At 38.8% G+C, this 26238-nt stretch overlaps 2 protein-coding genes, 1 long non-coding RNA gene and 1 other non-coding gene across 9 annotated transcripts; 1 reads left to right on the top strand and 3 right to left on the bottom strand.

Annotated features, from left to right (window-relative positions):
- The first annotated feature begins 679 nt into the window (after nucleotides 1–679).
- On the top strand, nucleotides 680–8484 carry LOC148875339 (U3 small nucleolar RNA-associated-like protein). The gene is made up of 6 exons (XM_088966811.1): nucleotides 680–1323; nucleotides 2094–2753; nucleotides 4954–5412; nucleotides 7080–7255; nucleotides 7521–7704; nucleotides 8203–8484. The coding sequence occupies exons 1-6, from the start codon at nucleotides 919–921 to the stop codon at nucleotides 8293–8295; spliced, it is 1977 nt and encodes a 658-aa protein (XP_088822937.1). The 5' UTR covers nucleotides 680–918; the 3' UTR covers nucleotides 8296–8484.
- A 213-nt stretch (nucleotides 8485–8697) lies between these two features.
- TRNAC-GCA (transfer RNA cysteine (anticodon GCA)) lies at nucleotides 8698–8769 on the bottom strand. The gene has a single exon. It is a non-coding gene; the product is annotated as a tRNA-Cys (tRNA).
- Nucleotides 8770–9237: 468 nt separating this feature from the next.
- LOC148875336 (orotidine 5'-phosphate decarboxylase) lies at nucleotides 9238–23350 on the bottom strand. 6 transcript variants are annotated; one of them, XM_088964893.1, is made up of 7 exons: nucleotides 22635–23350; nucleotides 21699–21952; nucleotides 21482–21595; nucleotides 21240–21398; nucleotides 10688–10860; nucleotides 10024–10129; nucleotides 9238–9518 (listed from the first exon to the last, which is right to left on the bottom strand). In XM_088964893.1, exons 2-7 carry the CDS (start codon nucleotides 21927–21929, stop codon nucleotides 9489–9491), a joined length of 813 nt encoding a protein of 270 aa, XP_088821019.1. In that variant the 5' UTR covers nucleotides 21930–21952; nucleotides 22635–23350; the 3' UTR covers nucleotides 9238–9488. The 6 variants fall into 6 exon arrangements, with proteins under 6 accessions (XP_088821019.1, XP_088821021.1, XP_088821020.1 ...); XM_088964895.1 differs by having other exon boundaries at nucleotides 10688–10800; nucleotides 22635–23172; XM_088964894.1 differs by having other exon boundaries at nucleotides 21699–21972; nucleotides 22635–23080.
- LOC148875337 (uncharacterized) lies at nucleotides 19475–20422 on the bottom strand. Its single transcript, XR_016105094.1, has 3 exons — nucleotides 20291–20422; nucleotides 20002–20122; nucleotides 19475–19859 (listed from the first exon to the last, which is right to left on the bottom strand). It is a non-coding gene; the product is annotated as an uncharacterized LOC148875337 (long non-coding RNA).
- Nucleotides 23351–26238: the final 2888 nt, after the last annotated feature.

The raw sequence follows: 26238 nt of genomic DNA, 5'->3' as shown, positions 1-26238 counted from the left end.
TTCACGCAATACAATAAATCATAGTTTTTGAACTGTCATTGACCTGAATGGTCGGACCATTCAGCCTAGAAACTATTCAGGCAATCAGTTCCGTTTTACCCCAAACCAGGTATTTGACCAAAAACCATTGAAAAAGTTAACTCATTAATCCATTCAATGGTTTTTAACCATTTTTTATTTTTAATTATTATTTTTATTTTTTTTATCATAATGATCCATTCGTTCGAATTAAACAATCAGACCGTCAACTCAAAAACAATAGCTAGAACGATTCCATTTCTGAGTCATTTTTTAAAACGTTACAATAAACCTAATACAGTCTGTGAGGTATGATGTTTAAGAGCGTAATGGGTAAACCGATAAGCAGCTCTATTATAAAGGCATGAAACGTGACAGTTAAGGCTTTCCCTGAAATATCAAGCTTCAGGGTGTCCAAATTATGTTGAGTGTTCCCATAATACATTTTGTCCTGTAGAGAACTATGTTTCATGTACCATGTCTATACATGGAAAGATGAGAGGAATATCGAACTACTGTTGGATTAAATTGAGAACATCATAAGTCATAACCAAATTATATTGGGCTTATTATGGACGGTCCGGCCCGGCCTACTTACTAGTGCCTCTCTCGAAATCTAAATAAATGGGACCAATATTAGGCCCAGTCCTACCTACTTTATAGAAGGGCTTAGTCCGGCCCATGTCCACCCACGGCGACATCAGACCTTCTTCGCCGAATACCAAAATTTGGCCCTAATACCGCACTGTCGCGCTCTTTCTCTCAACCCCCATATTCCCAAGCAAAATCTCTCTCTCTCTCTCTCTCTCTCTCTCTCTCAGTGCTCCTCTGATCTCATCCGCTTCAAGAAAGACCTGAAACAGAACAGAGCTAAGCTGAGTAGCCTTCAAGCAATCAAAAATGGCGGACGTGGTGCAGTACAGGCTAGAGCGCATGGTGGACGAGCTGGACGACCTTGAACGAAGAGGTCTATTCACACGCAGAGAAATCGCAGAAATCGTAAAAAAGAGAAGGAACTTCGAGTACCGACTGAAGCGTCCGAGTCCACTCAAGCAGGATTACTTGGCATACATCGAATATGAGAAGCAGCTCGATTCACTCCGTCGCCTACGCAAGAAATCGGTCGCTCGACAAATGAAAGAAAAGGGCAATAAGAATTTGAGGAAATCTGTCTCGGATTTCGCCGGCGTGTCGAGGATTCTGGAGATTTATCGGTTGGCTGTTATGCGTTATAAAGGCGATATCGATCTATGGTTTTGGTATCTTGAGTTTTGCAGAGAACGCGGTCATGGGAGAATGAAGCAGGTACTTGAAGATTATATATTTAAGTTGTAGGTGTTGTTCTTCTTACAAACCTAATCGTTATTTTTAGAAATTTATTGGAATGGAACAGAATGTTGGTCCCTATTTACTTTAATTTGTTCTTGTTGGGATTATTGATGATTCCGTATTGAAGCATTCTTTTTGTTGCTTCCGTTTTAGTATATCTTGGTATTTGGTTCCTTCTCTTTCAACTTATTGTCCATTCTTATCGTATACTTCGGTCAACTTGACAACACCTGCGCAAATTGTTTATCCTTGTCTGCTTGTCACTTGCTTACTGAAATTGGATGGTTTGATCTTGTTCAATCATATTGTATTTTTAACCAGTTTATAGTATTTGTTCAAAAGGAAAATGTAGAAATGTGTTGATAAAATTGTTTCTTGGAACATTTAACAAACAAAAAAAAAAAATTCTTGGTACCTTTTGAAAATCGATGGTTGTATTCTGGAATTTTCTGACTTCTAAAGCAGATCATCTGGTGTTAATTTCGATTCCATTTTTCTTATGTTAGATTCTTGTGCCTCTTTTTTGTTCCATAGGCTCAGTTTGGAAAGAGTACAAATACCTACAGAATAATATAAAATACAAGGTTTTGCAGTCTACATATTTGTATTTGTACTCCTTCCAAACTGAACCATATGCTCTTCCTTTTTTCCCCTATTTTCTTTGTTTGTCTCTTGTGGAAGAATTATTTAAAGTAAGGAACGATTCAATTTTAACCTCTTTGTGATTTTTCCAATTTTCTTTGCAGGTTTTGGCTCAGGTAATTAGGTTTCATCCAAAGGTCCCAGGCCTTTGGATCTATGCTGCAGCTTGGGAGTTTGACCACAACTTAAATGTTGCAGCTGCCCGTGCTCTAATGCAGAGTGGTTTAAGGGCATGTCCAAATTCGGAAGACCTGTGGGTCGAATATCTCAGGATGGAACTCACGTACCTTAACAAGTTGAAGGCTCGAAAGGCTGCTCTTGGGGAAGACAAGGGGACACTCACACGTGATAATGGAGATGCCATTGAGAAACAGTGGAGAGATGAAAATAAAGATTTATTTATGCCCCTTAGTGAAGGAGGAGACAATGCAGATGGATCGAGTCCGCAGGAAGAGGAGTCAGAGAAGAAAGTGGATGCCTTTAGGGAACAAGGTTCTATTATTCTTGAAACAATCTACAGTGAGGCAGTCAAGGCTCTTCCTTCAAATATGAGCTTGAGAAAGCGTTTTTTAGAGATATTGGATGCAACAAACTTGGCACATTCAGATGAACTGAAGGAAGAGATAATGAACAGCATGAAGAGAGACTTCTCAAAGGAAACTGATTACTGGGACTGGTTGGCAAGACTTCAGATTAATGATATTAGAAATTCAAAGGATATCAGTAAAGAAGTTGTGTTTCGTCAGTTAAACAAAGCAGTTGAGGTGAGACTTCATGTATACTGTTAAGGCCTTTATAAATGCAGAAAGTTGTTTTGCAAGGTTTTGCATAATAAATTGCTATTTGTGCATGACAATCAGAAAAATTATAAGGTTGGTTGCTGAATTATATTAGACGTGTAATGCCTATAACAACTGCCAAATTTAGAATATTATGATATGATTATTAAGTAGATAGATAATTACCATGCCAGGATCAAATGGTAATGGAAACCATGCCAAGACAGAAATAAGTGTATGCCATGGAATGAGCAAACAGGTCCAGACGTCCGACACTTAACATTTCAACATAAGTTGACTAGGTTTCATAAGCATGTCGTATTCATGCCATAAACCTGTTATTATCTAGGTGACATGGGTCTATTTGTATATTTAGGTTAACAATTCCATGCCCATGGAATGAAGCCTTAGGACATTATATTCTAATCATAAAGATGAAGGATGGAGATGCTTTGGAATAAAATTTGGGAAAAATTAGAAGGAAAATCACAAGCAATGGTATTAGGAATTAATTATTAAAGTGAGAACCAGAACTTGCTATGCAATAATGAAAAAATAGAACTCTACCCGGAAAACAATAAAATAAAGGATATACCTGGAATAAATAGTGTTAAATTAAATAATTTGCTTTACATGCATTAGACACAAAACATTATTTGGGAAAGAAACCAAAACTAAATTAAGTTATTTCATTCTGCAAGGATCAATGTGCAAACAAAGGTATCATACCATGGTTAACAATCAAAAAAGGGAAAAAGGACCTAACAAAGATAAACCTAATTGAGGTTTAAACTCTAAAGCATGGTTGCGTGGGTCCTATTCCTTTTGTGTGTTTGTGTGTTCTATTTGAGCCTTCTGCTGTTTCATATGTTAAATAATGAACTAATATTCTTTTTGTCCTTCCCCGTTCCTTTGAGAACCATTAACTTGCACCGACACTTCTGACAAATGGATTTTTGTTACCAAATGATCCAATATATTCTCTACCATCTTGTTACCAATTGGTAGTAATCTTGAGTTCCTTCTGTACACTTATTTCTAATATTTCCCATCTAGTTTTACCACTCATCCATCTCAACATCCTGAGCTATTCTGCACTTTTTTATTGATGTATTTTTCTGCCCTCTAAAGTATGAGCTTCTATTCTATAAAATTTCATCTTCAATTTTAATGGTACTCTTTGAGTACACAAAAGTTCCTGAAGCAATCTCCACTGTGTCCACTTGACTCCTTTTTTTCCATATTTTTTCTTATCAGTGATCCCTTGGCTTTATTGGTAACTGAGATGAGATACCTAAATGAACACTTAAAAGAATTTTGTGTTCACCAGCTATGTTACCCATATCAGGCAAGGATGTTGTGGCTGGAGAAGGTGTGGGATGCAGAATTTATACTAAAAATTGAAGTAGTTAATACTACAACACTCTTGTACCAATACCCCACGTACTATAGGTCACTAGTATTAAGTAATTGCACATTTCTTCCCACTTGTTTGCTAAAATTATGATCTTTGTGACTTGTCAAAAAAAAATACATTTATGTATTCTTTTTCCTCTATTCATCTTCTATATTCTTAAAAACAACAAAATTTCTTCTCATAGGCTCAGTTTTGAATGAGTACAAATACAAATATGTACAGTGAAAAATCTTGTATTTTGTATTATTTTGTATGTATTTCCATTGTACATATTTGTATTTGTACTCTTTCCAAACCGAGCCACAGGGATAAATCCTTCTAAAGGTTACTTCATTTTAGAGGTGTTGTGTTGACATCTGTAACTCCATATTATTAGTAATAATTTGTTATTTTTGGTATTGAACAGAATGCTTTTATCCTGTTATCCTTTATTAGGAAAATCAATTCACAACTCAATTTCTAAGGTTGTGATTGCATTGCTTCATCTTATTATTGCTTCCTATAAAGTAGGTTTTCTGCTTCATACATGCTTATGGTGGGTGCATGGGTGACAAAAAGCAAACGTGTTTAAGCATCCATTCAGAGGGTTATGTTTTTGTAATGGCTATATGATAGTGAGCACTAACTTGATTTTTTATGGATTTTTTTTTTGTTCTTTGATTTTCAAAAATATTCCTGACAGGCTCTGACAGGCTCTGAAAATCATTCTTAGTTCCATGTTCTGTATCTGGATCTTTCTAATGCTCACTTTGGATGTTTTGCATCTAGGTTTATGAAGAAGCCTTGAAAGTTGTGGCTTCTGCCAGGATGTTTTCCCTGTATACGAAGTTTTTGATGGATGTTATTGTTCCTGAAAGAGAAGATTCCATAGATTCTTGGTTTCCAAGCACCTCCGGTCATGCTGCAGAATACATATCAAATCTTTTAAAGGTATATGAAAAAGCTGAATCAATGGGATGCCTTACAGAGGATCTTGCTTACCAGTATATTTCATTTTACTTGCAACTGGGAAAGTTAGGGGAAGCCAGGAAGCTAGCAGAAAAGCTTTGCAATGAAAAACTACCAGGGGCAGTGAAATTATGGGTTTTAAGGGTTTCAATAGAGATAAAATGGGCTAGAAGGAAATCTGCTTCTCTGTCTAAGGAAGACATGCTATCTGTCTATGAACTTCTGAGAAATGTTTTGACAAAAGTGGCCATTTCAGAAGCTGAGAGTTTGTGGTTAATGGTATGTTATAAGTAATCTCATCTTCACATTTTCTCCTTTTAAAGCATAATTCTAGGGTTGTGATGATTAACAAATAGCATAAGTACTATATCTGTAGCTCTTCCTAATTCTTGCTGCACTAAATTCTCTCTCTAAGCAATGCATTTTCAAACTCATTGGCATCCAGAATTTCTGGTAATGTTTGCAGGCAGCCAAATAATTAGGATAAATTTGCATTTCACGCCTGAACCCCCATAGGGGTCGTAAATCTTATACCCATTTATTTGTTTCTCTTGAAAATTTGAAAACTTAATGCACTCATCAAAATAATATGAAAACTTAATGGGGTTGATTTTGTTAGTCTTCATGTGATTTCTTGACTGGTGAGCTTTCTATCCCTTTTTGCAGGGATAAGCATTTCTAATTAGGGATGCAGATTATGCCCAGGACCTAAATTTCAATCAGGCAAAGCCTGGGTGCTGGGCCATTCTGCAATTTTCTTTTTCTTTTTTATCAGCAGCTTCAAAAAAATTTCTTAAATGATTCACTTGTTCAATATTCAACAAGGGCCTTGCCTTGCCTTCTTACCCCCCTCCCCCCCTACTTCTAACTATATCATGGTTTTGTCTCTTTTGTCTCTGTTTATGCCTCCAGAGGAGATGGTGCCTTTTAGTGAACATTCGTTGCAATTCATTGTTTAAAAATGTTTTAGTCATCAAACTATACTTTGTGAAGTGTTGATCGTGGCTATTTTCTTGAATTAGAGTTTAGAGTTAGAAGCTAAATAAAAGCCTGTCTTCTATACAAAAAAAAAATCTGTATTTGTTCTTCGAGTCTTTCAACTTTAGGGGCCATTGCTTGGTGCAGTGGTAAAATCTCAGATTGGCAAGCATGAGAAAACAGGTTTGGGTCTGAGAGTGGCCACTGTGTAAAAAGAAAATGCCTAGGGCTAGGTCCATATCCAGTCTACCCTTCCCAAGACCCCGGATAGCCAGGACCATCACTGGGTAATGTCCCTTAGTCTTTATCAATTTTGTGGGCATGCACTAATTTGTCAGCACTTCTACTAGCTTCTAATGAATGCCACTAGACTACTTTCAAAGTGCTATGGTTTTTGGCAAATCATTGATCTGATAGTTATGTTCTTATGTAGTATTCTATGAAGTAAAGCTGTCAAAGCATTTATCCTTGTTAGTGCATAAAGGAAGCATATTGGATCTGGGGACTTCTGGGACTTGGTATTAGATAGGTGGTTCTGAGGCCAATTAACTCAGACCTGACCCATTTTTCAAGCGTCAAGACCCACCATTGTTTGGTGACATTTAATCATCTGATTTGGGCATTATGCATAGTGCTTATCAGCCTTGATACATAACGTTATACTGACATCCAATTAAATGATAGGTAAGGATGGTTATAGTCTTATGAGAAGGCTATTTTGTACCCAAGTGATGTCTGGCTTTGTACTCACCAATGGTGGACCTTATTGCTTGAAATATGGACAGGTAGCAAGTTGGGAGGGACAGACTCTTCTATGCATTCTTTCCCCAGATCCAAAGATTTAGCCTTGCATAAATACCATAAATAGTACCTTGTTTAGATGTAGCTTTTTTTTTTTTTTTTTATCAGCATTGTTTAGATGTAACTCGATATCTTAATCTTCTTTCTGCCGTGGTCTTCTATTGTAGGCCATCAAGTTGTTTTCAAATCACAAGGACTACTTTGACAGGCTGGTGCAGATTTCCCTTATTTTATTAGCCAAAGGTGGTGATGATTCTGAAGGCAGATTTTCTCTTTCATTCGCTATTGTGAATTGGGTTGTTCAAAGGGATGGTATCTTACGTGCAAGAGACATGTATAAACGGTATGTTCTAATATTATTGTCTTCAATGCTAGAACCTTTGTTTTATGTCGCACTTGCTTAGACTTGCATCCCATAACATCTATAGATTTTCTTTTGGGGCAATAATCCGTCCGCACTCCAATCCAATAATCCATTATCTTTTTGCAATTAAAAATAAATCATGAAAGATCTGTTAAAATATTGAATACAATTTTGAATTTTCTTCTCGAGTATAATATATTTGCAAAATGTGATTGCTAATGATTTTGCCATGCTTTATGAGCAGATTTCTTTCTTCACCACGTCCAAGTCTTGCAATTTATAGAAATTGCATCGAGTTGGAATCAAACCTTGCATTTGTTGGTGATCACAAAGGTCTTGAAAATGCACGCAAATTGTATGAATCTGCACTTACAACTTACAACCAAGATGTCGGATTATGGCGAGATTATTACTCACTGGAGATCAAGGTAACATTCTTTTACCTATCCATCTGATAGAAGAGACCATCCTTTGATCCCCTACCGTACATATTGAATGCATTCAAGGATTTTATTTGCATCCAGAGTCTAACAATGAAATTTTTTTAGGCCAAAAATATATGCCACTGGATGAAATAACAATCCAATCTCTGGAGGTTTTGCAATATCATCTTTTCTCATGCAAGAGCATTTAATAAATTAGATTTTGCTAAGGTCCCCTGGTAACGTTAGATGTTGGCCAATAGATCTCGTAGGTGCATCCTTTAAATGGAGTGGGCAATGAGCCACTCAGCCTGTTGAGATGGTAGTTTACGTCCATTAGCCAGATTCAATCTTCTTTTAATTCTAGGCCAATCATGAAATACCATGTCCGCCCCATACACAGGGCCCATGTGTAAGGGCTGTGCTGTGGTCTTGCACCGTAGAAGATTCCTGTAATTGCCAATTATACCACCTGAAATAACATTGATCTTGTTAATTTTACAGGTTGGTACATCAGAAACGGCGAATGCTGTCTATTGGCGTGCCCGGAAGACGCTCAAAGACACGAGTGGATTGTTTGCTCCACATGATTTATGATGGGTTTCTGTAATCTGTTCTCTCAATTTTGACGAGTTGTCTAATTTCTTCATTTATTCAAAAAGAAAAAGAATACATTACCTGGCTTTAATTTATCTGTCTTACAGAGCTGTCTCAAAATCAAGATTTTGAATACTTTCTAATGTAACTTCCTCCAAAATATAAGCATGAAAGTCTTCCGATTATAAACTACGCGGTGTTCCTCTGCACATTATTTCACCACTTAGTACGTCCGAAAAGTAACTTTTATTTGAGAGAAGATTGATGACCACCAGTCAACGGTTTTCAAATTTTTTGCAGTTAAAAATGACCTTGGTTAATTTTGAAAAAAAAATTATTTAATGATTTTCTAAATGGTTAATGAATTAATTAACCAAGGTCATTTTATATATACATATAACAAGGGCCCAACCGGGATCGATCCGGTGACCTCTTGATCTGCAGTCAAATGCTCTACCACTGAGCTATGGACCCTATCGCACACTAAAGAGGAAAAACTAAGTAATTTTTTTTCGTATTACAGTAAAAGAAAGAATGCTTTATTGTTGTATTTTTTTCTGTTTGTTATTGTAATTGAAACTTGCGTTCTTGCCTTTAAGTTCAAATGGATCAATAAATAATAATTGAAAATGTTAAAATGAGAGAATATAATTTGACCTTTAAGAAAAGGCAGAGAGAAAATTAAAGAGGAACCATTTCATATTTGACGGAATTCTCATATACAATTACGTCATAGATGTATTTAAGGGATTTTAGAAGCAAAAGTTGAATACAAAGAGGCCATAGTGAGCCAACTTCTATTAAAAGAAAAAAAAAAGCCTTTTTTGTAAAGATTCTGGGCCACACTGACTAATTATCAAGTGAAAGTAGATCAGACCTAAACTTTAGACTTAATGAGCAGATGCTGTGGCTTAAACCCAAAAAAGTTGAAACACAACCGTAGAATATGAAAGCGTGTCTTTATTTTTCACATAAGTTTCATCTTCACCATCCTTTCTTTACATCAAATTCTAGTAATCTGTAGTTTCTAAAGTGCAGATTTACAATCACACGGATACGATGAAAAAGTCCAATGCAATACAATTTCTTTAATAGTGAGGCACTTGGATTTAACTAAACTCTGCCAGTGAGGACTCACCACCTTGGCTAAAACAATTTCTTTAATAGTGAACAAGTGAAGCATCTAGATTTAACTAAACTCTTGGCCATTGAGGACTTACCACCTGCACAGACCAAAATAACCATCAGATGATTTTCTTAAAATACTGAACCATGTAAGAGACGGCTCTTGTCAGGAACTTCCTTCAACTTGAACCAGAGAGTAGTAAAGTTTTCAGAGATAAGATGCATTAGATGTCTTCTATAAGCTCAATCATAAAGCTTTTTTCAGTGTTGCGCACTTGAACATGAATGCACCATAGAACATCAGGTCCATAATACTCAATGAAACCATCTACTTGCCATGTATATTGCTAGCATATTGGTCAATGTAGACTGTTGAACTACTAGGCCACCTCTAGTTCTGAATAATAGTAGCCATAAAAATGTTGTCCTATAAACCAGCTTGAGTTTCAAAATATGCCCAGACTAGAGATCTTTTTACTTCAAATGACAACAATAAATGTATTGGTAGGCCATCTAAGTAAGGCTTATTGAGGATGTTCTCCCTCAGGTTCATCATGCACCTTCTATTTTTACTGAAAGTAAACATGGGAAGAACTGTTAAACCTCTAATGTGCTAAATACTAATCGCATTCGGCTAGCAACAACTGATGGCTCCTCGGCACGTCCAATTACTGCCATTTGTTCTAGTTGAAGAGTCTTCACCGGAAGCCTGTACATAAGAAAGTTCAGTTCAAGGGTTCTACACCAAGCAATTCTCTCAGAAGATAAGATTTCACTAGGTTGTGTTTGGTTTGAAGGTAGGGAAAGGAAGGGAAAGGAAGAAAAAGGTAAGGAAATTCATACAAACCTTATACAGGTTTTCCTACCTTTCTCTTCCTTTCCCTACCTTTTCTTCAAACCAAACACAACCTAGTGAACCTATCAAAGGACATAAAAGAAAATGATGACTTAAATTGTGGTTGAATTATAGAAATAAAATTGCTTATATTTCAATTCAACAAAAACAAGTAGCTCAATCTTTTTGATGGGATAAGAGATTTCAAGCACACTGACCCCGAATGCACATACACAAGTCCTTAAAATTAAATTGGTAGAAGTAATATGTGAAAAAGAAAATATTGGTGAACAAAGTTCTCTCATAAGCGAACAAGAACATGCTTTGCATGATACTTATTTTAATGGGGTCTTGTTACATATACACTGCATCATTCTATTATATAGCAGCAAATTAAAATGAATCAAAACCAGAACAAGCATAGGACCTCACCATGCCATTCCTTTCATATAGTATGCATTTGCTATAAGGGCACAAAAGCCTTTCCATTGCACCATGATATCAGCAGAGACTGGAGGTGTAGATGACCATCTCACAATGGTTGGCTGCGGTGTACATAAAATGGTGATGAATATAATGCTCACCCACAGAATGCACTCATCCACCTGCATTGTGGAACCATAAACATGGAATTCTGTCCCATAACAACAGAGTGAATTTAATGATAGTTTTAGAGACAAACAATAGTAATAGCCTTTCCAGTCAAGTAATACATACATATGATAAGTGCATGCTTGTTAATGGTTAAACATGTTAAAGCAGTTTTCCATTGATGTAGTGAACAAAGACATCAACTCCACATTGTGTTGCCATGAAATGCTTCCATACCAATTATGTATTTTCTTGGAAGAAACAGCTTCTCACTTTTTAGTCATGGTCAGAAATGAAATCATTCAAAAGAACCTAGGAATAGGTCACGAACCCACTAATGGGCCCATGGGCCAAAGTAATTTAAGAAATTTAGGGGAGTCATTGGGCCAAAATAATTTAAGAAGTCTAGGGAGAGTCTAGTGGATAAGGTTCGGTTGTTGATACTTTTGTAGATAACTATCTAATTGGAGTCTGTTAAAAGTCATAGGTGAGTCTAAGGATTGTGGGAAGTGATTGGGAATTGGGATAAGTGGTCAAGTTGTTGCTTAATTTCAGGAGCCAAGTTTTTAGGAGTCTGTTATTATCCAAGAGTCTATTTAAGTTGTAATCTTCCTCTTAATGGGCAATTATGATGAGAATTATCTTTTGTTAACTGAGATTTTTATCTCTTGGAGGTGTTCGTCTCCCTCGAAGTAGATGGAATTCGTTATGTCCCTATTTGGGTTCGTGATAGAATAGCAATAGCACCCATAAGAAGGAACATAGACTAAGATGGTTTGGTCATATGCATAGAAGACCACCAACAGCACCCATAAGAAGAAGCAATATGTTGCAAGTTGATGGGGCCAGAAGGACTAAGGGTAGACCAAAAAGGACATGGGTTGAAGTAGTTAGAAATGATTTTATGTGCCCATAATTTGACAATGAATATGGCATTAAATAGAACAAAGTTCATGTAGCCAACCCCATATAGTTGGGACAAGGCTTGGATGATGATGATGATGAAACAACTTTGATGTTTTTACTTTTTAGTGAATATTATTTCTTTATTTATTTTTATAGTACAGGAAGTTTTAAGGATGAGTTGATAGAGCACAATAGCAGGACAGGATTCATGTAGCTGACCCAAATAATTGGAGTTAAGGCTGAGTTTAATTGAGTTGAGAATACATGAAATTTTATTAAAACACAGTCAATTCCTAAGGAAGTAGTGCCCCCTATTTACAATGTTTCTCTACCTAAAATCCTTTCAATAAATAAATATAACTCAGTAATCATGAAGATACAACATTGTGAAATTGGTTAGAATGTGGTTTGACTCGAGAACATGGTTGTTGACACAAGTCATGAATTAACACAAAAAGACAAAAAAAAAGAACAGAATCTGAATAAATTAATTTGTTTAAAAATAAAATAAATTGGATTATAAGTATCAGGTTTACACTGTTTACGTGCAAGACAAAGCTCTTGGTTGTTCAATTGAAACATTTACCAACTGAGGGTCTTGCAAACAGCAACAGGTGGTGTACTTTTCCTCTTCAATTAGGTTTAAGGTTTGACAAAAGAGAAGAGGAGGGGCTGACAAAGTTAGATGTAGTATGGTACTAAAATATGTACATCTTCTTAGAAAGGGCTTTGGATGTTCTCATCAGTAAATCTCCACTCATGTTGGCTGGGATACTTTATTTATGGTTCTGCAAGTGAGGGTCAATTATTCATCGAACTCACTTCATGGCCATGCACCATCGGACTAACTTGTAACTTGGGTACCTTATTTTGATAAAGTCCACTCTAGCAAATTTGCCAGTCTATTTACCTGTCGGTTTTTAGGATGCCTAGGAGGGAAGTGCAAAAATGAGAAAAGTTGATGAGAGACTTCCTTTGGGAGCCTAGGGAAGGTAGGAAGGATCACTTGGTCAGGTGGGAGGTAGTGTGTCAGAGAAAAGAACAGGGAGGCCTAGGTATAGGAAATTTAGGAAAGAAGAATTCTTCTTTGCTAGGTAAATGGTTGTGGAGGTGGCCTCTGGAGAGGGGGAAACTATGACAAGATGTGATAGGCAGTATACATGGTGGTGTAGGCAATGGTTGGGGCACCAAGGTCTCTCTGAGGGCTACTTTGGCTTCCCCCTGGAAATCGATGTGGAGTGCTCCCCCAGTTCCTAAGCCAAATCAGGTATGATATTTGCTCTGGAGACAAGGTTCTTTTTTGGGAGAGCCTTTGGATTGGAAACTCAACCCTTAAAGACCTTATTCACTCTCTATATTCCCTTTCTTTGTTTAAAAAAACTTGTACATCGTTTTGTGTCCTACTCTCAGTCGACTGGGTTAAGTTGGGATTTGACACTAAGAAGAAACTTGAGAGGAAGTGAGCTTGATTTGGCAACCTCGCTTTTGCAAGTCCTTGACTCAGTTTTCTTGGATCCTTCTAAGCTTGATGGTCGTATTTGGACTCTGCACCCTAGGGGCTTGCTTCTTCTCTTATTTGTGCTCAGCCCTAAACCTTTCTCTGTGCCCTTTTAAAGAATTCTGGCATAAACCTATTCCTCACGAGGTTGGGGCTTTGTGTTGGGAAGTATTTCATGGAAAAAGTAAACATGTAAGATACCTTGCAAAAAAAAAGACCTTCCTTGTGTCTTTCCCCCAACTGGTGTACCCTTTGTAAAGCAAGTGGTAAAAGCTGCTACCACCTCCTAATTTTGTGCCCTTTTGTCATAGGCCTCTGGGAAAAGGTTTTTGATCTTTTTGGTCATAGGTGGATTGTGCCCCTGCAGATTGGAAGTCTCTTTGACTCTACAAGGACATATTGTTGCTGTACTCTCAGGCCCAGTTGGAATAGGGGATTCAGTTTTTTGTGGAGTTCCAAGCAGTCTTGCAAGGAGTACAGATTGCTAGACAGCTAAACTTTGACAAGTCACTCATTGAAGGAATCTATGAAAAAGTTCAAATGGCTGGTTAGAGAAATGACAATTTTTGGTCAATGGGAAAGGCGGTCAAAAATGGGATGACAGATTACTTTGCAAAAACGGGGGTGCATAAGTCTGAACATTTTTTGGTTCAGTTGTAACTTGTGTTGTTGTTTGGGTTCGAACCTCGCGTCCCTATTGGGATGTTTTGTCTTGTAAAACTTTGATGTAACCCCTTCTCTTTCTTAATAAAACTTCATCATTTATCAGAAAAAAAAAAAGTCCCAAGCCTGGAACATTAGACTCAAGTCAAGACGTATGTCTTCTTAGAAAGGACCTTGGATATTCTCTTCAGTAAATCTCCACTTTAGTTGGCTAGGATACTTTATTTATGGTTCTGTGAAGGCCAATTATTCAACAAGCTCCCTTCATGACCATGTACCATTGGACAAACTTGTAACTTGGGTACCTCATTTTTTAAGAAGATTTAGGACTCCTGCAGCAGCTCATGTTTCATAGCTGCTCTTTGATTGTAGTCAAGGCCAAGCCCGGGAACATTAGACTCGAGCCAAGCATGAGTCCTGAAGTTCTTCAGTTTATAGATCAAGCAACCAATTGCTCTATGTTGTCTTGGACTTGAGTCAATACCAAGGAAGACTGAAAAAATCAATTTAGTTGAGTCTGGGGCTGTCAAAGTAACTTGAAAGTCCAATACACTATTCGACATCCAATCCAATTAAAATCCAAGTTTGATTAATTATTACTATGACATTATATATAAAGTTTATAACTAATAAATTAAATAATTTATATCTACATAATTTCGTTATATATGTATAAGTTAGAATTAAATAATTTCTTTACACTTTCTAATTTGTTCTTCATTTAAGCATAATAAGTCACAAGTTGGACTCAGATTAAATCCAAAGTCCAACATTTCAAATTTCAGATCAGATTTGGATCTGACATCTTGATAATCAGATTGGGTTTGGATATAGCTGGGTTCAATCCAAATCCAACCCGATTACAGCACTAGTTCTAGCAAATAGATGGAAAAGGAAGAAAAAGAAGCCTCAAAATATCTCCTTGTTTACTTCTAACAGAACCTCCAAATAGCATTAGGTGGAACTAAGGAGTTTAGGTCCTTTCCTTCTGTACAATAAACAGTAACCTCTATTTTTTTCTGTAATTTTCAAATTATAGAATCTGTTATGCAGGAGAGAAGAATGGAAGAAGAGAGAAAAGAGAGAAGAGAGAGCTGAGAGCAAAAGATACTGCTGGCGGTGCAGCTTTTTTAATATATATACTAGGGCGACAGCAACTAAAATAAAAAATAGTAAAAGTACAATAGTACCCCTGCGGTACTATACATAGGAAAAATAACAATTGTTAATACTCCCCCTCAAGTTGGGACATAGATGTCAATCATGCCCAACTTGTCACATAAATCATGATGTCATGAGTGGTGTAGTCCTTTTGTAAAGATGTCTGCAAGTTGATCCTCATAGTTGACATAGGGAGTACACTTCCCCTGTGATAACCTTCTCTCTGATAAAATGCTTGTCGACTTCGATGTGTTTAGTTCTATCATGTAGCACAAGATTAGCAGCAATGTTTATGGCTGCTTTGTTATCACAGAATAGGGTCATAGGTCTGTCCGCTGGAAAACCCAACTCACTCAACAAATTCTTTATCCACATAATTTCAGCCACTCCATGAAGCATTGCTCGATATTCAGCTTCAACACTGGATCTAGCTACCACATTTTGCTTTTTGCTTCTCCAGGTAACTAGATCTCCTCCTATGAAGGTACAGTAACCACTAGTTGACTTTCTGTCATTTAGGGATCTTGCCCAATCTGCATCAGTATACACTTCAACTTTCAAATGTTCGTGCCTTTGAAACAACAAGCCAGCACCTGGAAACCTTTTAAGGTATCGAAGGATTCTTTCTGCTGCTTCAAGATGAGTGGTCATAGGGGCATGCATGAACTAGCTAAAGACACCAACTACATAAGCAATGTCTGGGTGGGTCATAGAAAGATATAATAATCTCCTTATAAGTCTCTGAAATTGTTTCACATCCTTGATAGGTTCATCTTGGCTGTCACCTAATTTATGGTTAGGATCAATAGGGGAATCAACTGGCTTCACTCCCATTTTTCCTGTATCCTGGAGTAAACCTAGGACATACTTCCTTTGGGAAATGAAGATACCCCTTTTTGAGCGGGCAACTTCAATTCCTAGGAAGTATCTTAGAGGACCTAGATCCTTTACTTCAAACTGTGTGGCAAGAAAACTCTTGAACTTTTGGATTTCATCCTTCCAGTCGCCAGTGATAATTATATCATCAACATATACTATCAAAGCAACAATTTTACCTTCTCCTCTTTTCACAAACAATGTGCGATCAAATTGGCATTGCTTGTATCCTTTCTACTGAGCCACTGCATGGAATTTGCTGAACCAGGCTCTTGGTGATTGTTTTAGCCCGTATAAAGACTTCTTCAACCTGCACACCTTTTGTTCATTGCCTTGAGCCTGGAAACCAGGGGGTTGTACCATGTAAACTTCCTCTTCAAGGTCACCATTCAAGAATGCATTCTTGATATCAAACTGATGTAGACCCCAATCAAGATTAGTAGCAAGAGAGAATAGAACTCTAATGGAGTTCATCTTGGCAACGGGTGCAAAAGTCTCTGCATAATCAACTCTGTACACTTGTGTAAACCCCTTTTCCACTAAACGAGCTTTATACCTCTCTCTACCGTGCCATCAACCCTATGTTTAACTGTGAACATTCATTTACATCCAACTAGATCCTTTCCCTTAGGAAGATCTATAAATTCCCATGTGCCATTTTATGAAGGGCATTAATTTCTTCCTTCATAGCACCTATCCATTCAGGTACTAAAAGAGCGTCTGCCACATTCTTAGGGATAGAGACACTGTTAATGGATTGCTCGAAAAGAGGGTGAAATGTTTTCATAGGAAACAAAGTGGGAAATGGGGTGTTTAGTGGTGTACAATCTAACACCTTTCCTGTGAGCAATAGGAAGGTCCAAGTCATTAGCAACGGAGGTATCAATTGCAATGGGGTCAGGGACATCAATGGGAACCAAGATACCTGAGTGAGTATGATCTGCCCCCGAAGAGTTTAATGGCATTGGAGGTGCAGCTTCTGGATTCTCCATAGCACTTGAATTTGGTTGGCCTTTGTGGCGACGGAAGAAGACATGAAAAGGAGGAGGATCAGAAAGAGAAGGGAGCTGAACCAGTTTCTCCTCATTCCTACTCTCCCCCTGAGGACAAACAGGGAAAAAAGGCTCACTCTCAAAGAAAGAGACATCCATGGAAACATAGAATTTTCGAGAAATATGATCAAAACAATGGTGTTCCTTCTGAGTGAAGGAGTACCCCAGGAATATGCAAGGAATAGCACGAGGATCCAATTTTCCACGAGTGGGTGACAAATTTTGGACAAAGCAGCGACAACCAAACACACGAGGAGGAATGGAAAGAAGGGGGGCCTTAGGAAAAAGAAGCTGATGTAGGGCTTTGCACTCTAACCAATGAGAGGGCATACGGTTGATGAGGTAGGTAGCACAAAGGACGGCCTCAAGGCAAAAGCGTTTTGGGACATTCATATGGGGTAGTAAACCACAGGCCACTTCAAAGAGGTGTCGATTCTTTCTTTCAGCAACACCATTTTGTTGTGGTGTTCGGGCACAAGAGCTATGGTGAAGTGAACCACGTGAAGCAAAAAATTCCATGAGATCACTATGAAAATACTCTTTGGCATTATCTGACTAAAAATTTTGGATTTTAGTTTGAAATTGGGTGAAAACCATCCGCTGAAAATCTTGGATGATTTTTGGTACTTCATCCCTGGTCCGCATGGGATATGCCCATGTATATCTAGAATAATCATCGATAATGGTAATAAAATACTTGTAGCCACTCTTAGATGGTAAGTAACAGGGCCCCACACATAAGAATGAACAATGAGAAAAGGAAATTCAGATTTATTGTTTTTTGAAAGAAAATGACTTCTACACTGCTTAATTGACAAGTTTGACAAGAGAAATCTGAAACGGACACTGACTTAAACAATTTTGGAAACACCACTTTTAAAGACTCAAAAGATAAACGACCAAGAGGACAATGCCATAAATAAACTTGACTCTTACAGGACTGACTCTTAGACTCTGTGACTTGAAGACCAACCTTATTCTCCAGCATGCAAAGTCCATCAACATACATCCTCTACCAATCGTCCTCCCCGAGGCCAGATCCTAGATCACACAGTAAGAAGGGAAAAAGGTCACTGAGCAGTTTAAGGAATTAGTAATACTACTAACAGAGAACAAATTAATGGAAAATTTCGAAACATGTAAAACAACAGAGAGGGTAAGGCCGAGAGGGAGAGAAATGGTTCCTTGACCAGCTATGGTAGTGTATGATCCATCAGCTAGTCTCACCTTGTCTCTTCTAGAAAGAAGGTGATAGGTTTGAAAGTAAGAGGACGTACCAGTCATGTGTTTTGACGCTCCAGAATCAATGATCTAGGGAGTGTCAGGGTTATGAGAAGCAACATGGAAAGCTATGGTAGAGTTACATGATGTAGACGCAAATGAAGTTGAGGGACGAGCATCCATCTGATGATTTACTTTACCATAGAGCTCTAAATGGTCATAGAAGGAATTTATAATATCCTCCCTTGGGTCAGATCCAAATGAACGTGTTTGAGTCACAGTATGAATTGGGGGCTGATTCTCTTGAGTAGCCATGTTGGTCATAGTGTGTTTTCTTGTACCTTGTTGTCCTGACTTTTTATTCAAATCTGAACCTTACTTCTTATTCAGATCTTAAGCCCATTTCAGCTTCCCATGAAGATCACAACATGTGTCTCGGGTGTGTCGGGGTTTCTAGCAATGAGTACACCACAATTTGTCCTTGTCATCCATCTTTTTTTGAAGATAAAAGATCCCCCTTCTTAGAAGTATTTCCCCCACCGGTAGTAACACTCCATTTTGCTGCCAAAAAAACTGCATCTCCTCCAGAACTGTTCATCAAATTCTTTATGCTTTCTTCTGATTGTACAAGAGCATAAACTTCATGAACTGATGGAAGATCCTTTCTACCGAGGATCTAGACTCTGATAGATTCATATGTAAGGTTCAAACCATGTAAGAAAGCAAACACTCTCTATTGGGAGACGAGTTTTGTGTACAGTTTTGCATCTTCGTCACACTTCCAGTCCACACTCTAATAATGATCTAACTCCTTCCAGATAGAGGTCAAGTCTGAGTAGCACATAGATAGACACCTCTCCCCCTGTTTATAAGTAGACGATTCTGCCTGTAGCTAGTAGATTTTTACATAGTGTCGCAGTTCTGAATATGATGATTTTACTTGTTCCCATATCTCATTTGTCGTTTCAGCTCACATGAAATTCCTTCTTATTTGAGGTTGCATAGAAACTAAAAGCCAAGACATGACCATGTTGTTTTCCTGGTTCTATCTGTCATATTCAGCATTCCCAGAATGTGGTTGTTTGATTCTCCCATTAATATAACCTATCTTTCCCCTTGCAGTGATGTACAACTTGATCCCTCTTGACCACTCTAAATAATTTAAACCATCAAGAGAAATTACAGCCATGGTAAATGATAGGTCCACACCCCCACTCATTCCATTCAACATTGAGGAAACACCGGATGTAGCAGAATCTTCACCACTCATGATTTCAGATTCAAAAACAACTCTTAAATGGGGTACACAACCTTAAAGAAATTCAACAGTGAGGGGGAACGAAAAAAAAAATTCTTCAGAAATACACCTCCTTTTGTAAAAAGCACAGGTGTTGTTACATCACTAACAAGTCATCCCTTGACTTACAAGCTCAATACAAGTGTTTCCATAGTGCATACAAGTCATCTCTTGACCTACACATCAACAGGACTGCTGTTACAACAAGTACTGGTCACTTTCTGACCTTCAGTTCACCATAAAAGCTGTTGTTGCAGCACACAAGAGGTACTGGTCACTTTCTGACCCTCAGTTCACCAAAAAAGCTGTTGTTGCAGCACACAAAATGGTCCTCACAACCTACAGTTTCACAGGGATCGGTCGACCCCACAAAAAAGAAAGAAAGAGGTGTTGATCGCCTCACATCCAATCGGCAGACCTTGTACAGGTTCTGCCCTGGCACACAACCGAAAAAAAGGTAAGAGAGAGAGAGAAAAGTTACTTTAGTGTGTGAGACCTTCAATCAGCCAAACAGCAGATGAGTGCGGCAGATCTGGAAATCCAGTGCGAAGAAGAAAAAAACTGTTCACTCGACTTCTTCTTTCAGATCTGATAGTCCCGCTCTGATACCATGTTATGCAGGAGAGAAGAATGGAAGAAGAGAGAAAAGAGAGAGAAGAAGAGAGAAGAGAGAACTGAGAACAAAAGATATTGCTGGCAGCATAGCTTTTTTAATATATATACTAGGGCAACAGCAACTAAAATAAAAAAGAGTAAAAGTACAATAGTACCCCTGCAGTACTATACATAGGAAAGATAACAGCTGTTAACAGAATCCACTCCAGCACGTTGAAGCATCTGTAACAGCATGAGCTAGCTTAAGATGCAATTTTGAACTTTTCCTTCTTTCAAACCAAACACAGCATTATGGTCTTGCAACGAACAAGTAAATGGTTAATATTTATGAGTTAAGCATAACCATCCCATTTAATATAGCTTTTCAGAATTCAAAAGAAAGCTTCTATCCTTAGCCCATTAACATGTTCCAAAGATTAACTAGCAAAGAAATTTCAAATACAATAATCAAAATGTCCTCAAGAATGGCTTAGATGAGATTTCATGAACTCCATGTTCTTTAACTTGGTTGATCTACATAAAATAAAGTGTGGGGACCCCATCCAGGCATCATCTGTTTTCACCTATTTGACCATATCTATGAACTTCACAACTAGTGTCACATTAATGTCCCACACAATAAGCCATACATGTGGAGCTATGATACCTAGCTACCTTTCTAAGGGTTCTGTATTACTATTTTTTTTTTATTATAAAATGTGTTGTATTACCTTATTTTCTAGAGTAGTCATACCGAATACCTTTCCCAGTCATGTCCTTATCACATCCAGGTAAAACATATGTAGAATATATAGGGACCAAACCCCCTTACTTTTGTTTAATCAAACACAACAGCATCTAGTTTTAAAGTTGAAGGCATTGAGCATAGAAAAGTAGGCAACAGTATGGAGAAGGGGACAAATAGAATATAGACAGACTAGTAAAAAACAAATGACAGTATGCCCATTTACATTGGTGGAGAAACTACATAATCATTAAATTCTTTGAAGCAAAAGTCCATTCATTGAAACATGACACTTATGGATTTTGCAATTTTTAATGAACCTAGACTTTGAGATATTCTTGCATAACTAATAGTTAAACAGGATAGGAACAATTCCTCACCTCCTCGGAGAAAATTTTGGATTTCAAACCGGTGTTTCCACCATAAGTTTGCATTGCTTCTATTTCAACACCAGATTCCCTCATATCAATAAGTTCTTTTCTCAGTCCCTCATCAGTGCAGCCCAGCGCATATGCATTTACTCCAGCACTAATGAACTCCTAATTAGATGTAACTAAAACTGTAATTAAGAAATATAATAAAACTGGACAGAAAATAGAATATTCAAACTCCTAAAATATACTTTTAGGTTGTCACCTCCTCCACGCTCAATGACGTTCCTGTACCTCCTAAATAAGCTGACTGCTATATTGCGGGATGAGCGATATTCATCATCTGATGAAGCAGAGACATGTATCTGGTACCACAAAGTTCAAATACAAACGGCAAACCTCAAAAGATATAGAAGATCAACGATAGAATTTTTGTAGAAACCATTTTACTGACTAGTAGCTACTTACCAGCCGTCTCTTCAAAGTTGCTAGGTTTGATATATTTGATGGAGAACTGCCCTTAATTTGGCCACCGCATTTCCAAGGAGAAGTGGAAATATAAAATCCTTGATTGTGATGATTCCCATTGATCAAAAGATTGATATGTAAAATGTTACAAGTAGAAGGTTCTCGCAATACGTTAGTTTCCCGGTTTGTCTTGCATTTGGTGACTGCTCGGGAAGCATGCATTGTCAGCATGGTTGCACCATGGCAGTACTACCCTACAGAAGTTACCAAAGTACTTAAAAACAGAAATAGAAGGTTATAATTAGTTTATTATTAGAAAGACTAAGCACCTTCACTGAGAAAATAAAAATCAGATGGATGGGAATTATATCCAAATGTTCCTGAAACTTAGACCTCTTTCCAGCATAAACATAATTTTGTAAGTAGTTTCTTCTTTGAGAGTGGAATAAGGACCTCAACATTGTCAACTATGGTCAATAAATCAAACATGGAGGCCATGGTTACTCAAATTTTAAACCAATACAAGATTATGCCAGTTAAAGCTATGTCAAACCAATCAATGTTGCTTAAAGATACAGTTCTAAGAATCCAGACTAAAGCAACGGATTCTCTAGAACCATACAAGAACTAAGCATATCACTTGGATGTCTAATCAAATAGTTAATTAAAGCCAAGGGCCAACCGGTCAATTGCCAATTGCAATTTAGAAATGAAGAAAATACAGTTTAACCAATTTAAAGAAATAAACTACCAACTGCACTAGTTTCAGAAGCAGCAGCATTTAGAATCCACTTGAAATGATCGAAAGTTAAACTGTTGAACTGACTACATGTTGGAAATAGAAAAACAGAATTTAGCAGCTAAACACCGATATCCGATTGTAATATATACATGAATGAGAAAGAAATTTCTTGGAGAACCGATTAGAAGACTCACCTACTAGGGCTTTTGATGAGTCAGAGCTTGGAAACACCATAAACGGACCAAGCTAATCGCAAGTACAGACTAGAGAATAGGGGGAGGAGGAGGAGGAGGAAGGCAGGCGAAAACGACCGTAATGAAGAATCAAAAACTCTCGCGCTTTCTATGTCCACGAATATTTGAATGGCTCTGCAGCTTTGATTGAAACTTGCACAATTTTGCCAAAAAAAAAATATGGCGGGGAGGATCGACAGCGGAGTTTGTCATCGAGTTCGCTTGGAGTTGGAGGAATCTAGACGACAATAACCTTTTACAGAAAAAGATACTTTAAACCGAAGTAGAATCCATCGTTGATTTTACATTTACACTTCGCGATCGTTGATCAGGAAAAATGAGGCGTTCGGCTATGATACCAGAAATACTTATAACTAACCGAGTGGTGGCTCGGTTGGCACGTAACTGGGAAAGTCCCAGACGCAATGAGGTTTCGGGCCCCGCTGCTAACGGCGGGGGCAAGGGCGAGTAATCAATACCAGAAAAATGCTTGTAAGTTGTAACCAATCAAGGGGTATCGTTATTCATTAATGCGCTAACCAATCCCCAGTCCGATAGTATTCATCAAAATTTACGAGGGTTTTGATTGGTTAAATATTTCCTGTGTCGTGTCTTTCGGATATCCTAGATTTTTCCCAAAAGATCATGGTCTAACCACGCGTGAGTCACTCATGGTCAATGGAAATTTAGTCGAGCTCTGCCTTATAATTTGGGCTGTCAATGGGTCGTGTCCAACCCGATGACCTAATAAATCAAATGGGCCGGTTCTGGTTTCAGTAACTGGAACTGATGGGTTGGTTCCCGATCCTGATATAGGGTCTTGACTACTATCAATTTAGAATCGATTCCACTAGTCTCAAATTGATTATATATATATATATATATATATATATATATATATATATATATATATATATATCGGTATATATATATATATTAAATATAAATATTTATTTTTATTTATGGATTCACCTCGAACAAATTTCTTAAGTTACTCTTATGGTTTAACTAGCTCTGTTAAAGTACCCTTACTGTTTCTGAGAATAGAAATGGCCAGGTAAGCACTAACGAAAAACAAAAAATGTCAGTTTTACCCTCTACTATACCTCAAATTTTCAAAATAAAGCCCATATAAAAAAATTCCTGGAATCAATGGTGACAAATCGCATCTACAGTTGAATTCGCCATTGCACAGCCTTTCTTCAGGTGAGCTCCTCAAGTTTCTTGAGTAAAATCTTGCAATTGTGGTCAATTTCAGCCAAGTTCTCCATAATAGTCAAGTTCACCCATCTACTAATAGGGTAACTAACCAGCTTGCCGATGAGACCAGAGTTCTCCGCAATAGCAGCCCTTCAAATTATTTCTTTGTTCAAGTTAAAGGAGATCCAACTGAAGCATCCGGCCCATTTTTTGGTAGTTTTATATGGTAATCCTCTTAGTAAAACAGGGAAAGTGTTTTATCGATCTTCCTCTCTGGCTCCTTCAATGAGAAAAAGAATAACCTAGGAAAAACACCATTCTAATTGTATAAATGAGTCCCTCCTCACGAAGGAAAGGCGTTTAAAGAAAGAAAATCCAACAAAAATCGACCCTTGTAATTAACTTCGAAGGGGGAGATGGTTAAATCAGTCTTATTTCTCTCGCTCTCGCTTGTTTTCTTCCTCACTTCCCCACAAGCCAAACCCAATCATTCAACAGCCTCAGCCTTTGCAGATCCTTCGGTTTGAAGATCCAAAACACCTAGTGATGAAGGAAGATTTGGCCCCGACCTCACAGTTATGCGACACGTGGCAAAAGCAACAGCTCGGCAAAAAAGCAAGCCTAAAGCGCAAGCACTAAGGGGAGAAACCAGCGATCCGAACTCCCTACTAGGGGCCCGAATTCACCTTTGTCCCAAACCAGAAAGTAATCCGAACTGGCCTGTCTTGTAACAGCTCGAGATGCACCTCATCGAACTGGCCTGCCTTGTAACAATTCGGGTTGCACCTCGCCGAACTGACATGCCCTATACATACCTCAGAACTCAAGACTTCGCCTCGCTCACCACTCCACCACATCACCTTCAGGGCACCAAAACCAAACGAATCATACTATGCCTGACACTGACTTGGGATTTGATGCCTGATGGCCGCACTCTAAACGGCCACCTGCCACCGCCTCCTGACACCGCCATCTCCAATTGGAGAGACGGTTAGGCAGTGACAGTTCCGTCCCCAACAAAAAGGGCGACGACTGAATTGACAGACGCAAGGGTAATCATACCCGACCTGACAAGGGCCTCGGAGCAAGTGTGCGAAGTGATTATAAAAGCTCCCTACCCCCAACAAACAAGGTATGTGAACTTTGCGCTATCTGGTCTACCCTTTGCCTTTGAGAGATTACTGACTTGAGTTTCGGAGCTATTCCACCGGGTTCCCCCCAGAGTTCTCCAATCTTTCCCGTTTCAGGCTCCCCGACGCTCTAGCCCAGAGGCGAGTTCATTGACAACTAAGACCGGCTTAATTGTGCTCCATCAATTGGCGTCGTCTGTGGGAAAGCTTCCAAAAGCCTCCCTCTAAATCTCTTTTACCTACCCTTCTTTCCGATGGTGTGCATTAGGCAGTTCACCATCCCCCTTTCAGTGGATGGGATCCCAAGTCTGAATGTGCCACAGGCGGTGACACCTCTGAACACTCCCTCGCTGAACATTCCCCTTCCACCCCCCATCGAAACGAACTTCGCGGAACCAACTGTTGTCCCACTAGCAACCCGCCAAAACCAGCTAGATGACCTCATGCAATGCATGCGGGCAATGCAGGCTCAAATGCAGCAATTCCAACAGCACCAACTCCAGCAACACCAGGTGTTGCACCACCTCTCCCAACACCATTATCAACAATAGTTCCCTCAACTACCCTTGAACCAACCACTGCTTCCACCCCGGCACCCCGTTTCAAAGCCAGTGAAGGCCTCCCCTCAAAGTGGACGACCTCACAAAGGAGAGGCTTCCCGACCACGGAACCCCCCTAATAGTCAGGCCTCATCCCCGGGTCGAAAGTAAAGAAAGATCACCCCCGCCTCGTAGCCCACGGGTGGGTCAAGAACCTCGCCAACAAAGTCACCTCGGCCCTCCAAGCCCGAGTTCCCACTCACGGAGAACAGCTTCAGCGCCTTAGCAGCAGGCCAGCATTCTGGGCCCATCGAGCTCGGCAACACGGAGGCAAGCAGCGCTAGCACCAGGCCCACTCAAAGAAGGCGCCGGCGAAGTCGCCGAATTGCTAACCGCATGCTACCCGAGCTCAGAGGCAAGGAAGAAACGAGCTCGGGCGAGGTAAAAGCCGTCTCTTTGTCGAAAGTGACACCAGAATCAGGAGCGGCCTCACCCCACCCGGTCTGAAAGGGCCATCCTTGCACACTTCGCACGCCGAAGTAATCCCGCTTCCATGCCGGGACCTTATTAGGAAGAAAGGTAATACGCCCAGGTGAGGAGAAAGGTAATATGCCCGTCTTCCCCTAGGAAGAGAACCCGCTTGTCTCTTAAGCATCAAGATGGAGGAGAATATCTCCAAGTCTAAAGGGAAATTCT

The sequence above is a fragment of the Nelumbo lutea genome, chromosome 1, assembly GCF_056320005.1.
Source record: "Nelumbo lutea isolate HS-2025 chromosome 1, American lotus-T2T, whole genome shotgun sequence".
NCBI classification, from domain to species: Eukaryota; Viridiplantae; Streptophyta; class Magnoliopsida; order Proteales; family Nelumbonaceae; genus Nelumbo; species Nelumbo lutea.
The sequence above is the reverse complement of the archived record's forward strand: the minus strand, read 5'-3'. Positions and strand labels throughout refer to the sequence as shown.